Genomic DNA, 1,311 nt, shown 5'->3' with positions numbered 1-1,311 from the left:
CAATATTTGGGAATGCATCGGCGTAGCCTACTGGCATGTATTCTTTCGAATTAAACATTTCTATACTTTAGGAGTTCTTTGGCATCATTCGTACCTAACTCATATTTTCACTTGTTCTATTTACCCAAATATACATCGCATTCAATACACGTGCATATTCGTGTTCAACACATGCACATACTTATAGCTCTGTGTGTATTTATATGTATCTGTGTATGTTCCACGCATGTACATACTTACACCACTGTATATATATATATATATATATTATTCAAATTGGTATTGATTTGTGTATGTACATGAATGTTCTGAACCCACACAGATGTACATCAGTCGCAGCCGAGAATTGGTTGACAACGATCTGACGGCATTAGTTGGAGAGAGCTACAACCGTGCGTACAGGCAGGTGGTGCGTGTGCAGAAACTGTCAGAGCTGGAGGAGATCATACAGGTACGTCTACACACATGCCCTACATATACAGACATGCTCTACATATACATACATGCTCATGTATGTGTGTACGTATGTTGCGTTGATGTGTACATGTGTTGTTATTTCGTATAGACACTACAAACATTCTCACGTATGTCCGCTTGGAGCCGTGTTAGTGTATACGTACGTTTGCCTCTCAGTATATGGGGTTAGGTGTGTGATGTATAGAGATATGTAAGTAAACCCTAAACCCTATGTAGTCGGTATACAACATGACATAGAGTGGCACAGCCATGTTGGTTGTGAATAGAGGAAGGCAATTCACTGTCAAAACATTCGGAACTCGCATGTGATTGTACAAGTACCTTAACATGGAAGCCGACAAGGCAAACCCCTACAACCCTACAACCCAACACGCCCATATGCGTCACATGTTGATGTTGCCACGTCGTTTAGAACCCTAGACCCCACAAAACCCACACCCACTTAGACTGCACAGTACAAAAGCATTGTATATAGCAGGACCGTGCATACAGATAAATATACCTAAACCCTAAACCCTAATAACCTCTTGAACCCTACAACCCTACACAGTACAAGCGTACCGACGACTCCCCCGAAGGGTTACGCAAACAGGCACTGCTGCGTAAGATGTGGACTAGTCGACTGAAACAGTGCCAACGCACAGTGGATGTGTGGCAACGCATACTACAAGTACGCCTGCTGGTCATACCCAGGCAGCAGGACGTGGACATATGGCTCAAGTTCAGCTCACTCTGCAGGAAGGTGCGTACGGATGTTCTGTAAATGTATATGTGTAAATATGTATATGTATATGTATATGTATATGTATATGTATATGTATATGTATATGTATA

General features: G+C 42.0%; 1 protein-coding gene across 1 annotated transcript; it reads left to right on the top strand.

Moving 5' to 3' along the window:
- Positions 1–1,027: 1,027 nt before the first annotated feature.
- Positions 1,028–1,240, top strand: SARC_16415 (hypothetical protein; the record flags this gene model as incomplete). The annotated part of the gene is made up of 1 exon (XM_014289478.1): positions 1,028–1,240. A coding segment is annotated over one exon (213 nt), but the record flags the coding sequence as incomplete, so codon positions are not given.
- Positions 1,241–1,311: the final 71 nt, after the last annotated feature.

Source organism: Sphaeroforma arctica (assembly GCF_001186125.1).
Source record: "Sphaeroforma arctica JP610 unplaced genomic scaffold supercont1.8030, whole genome shotgun sequence".
NCBI lineage: Eukaryota > Ichthyosporea > Ichthyophonida > Sphaeroforma > Sphaeroforma arctica.
This window is presented reverse-complemented; position numbering and strand designations above follow the sequence as displayed.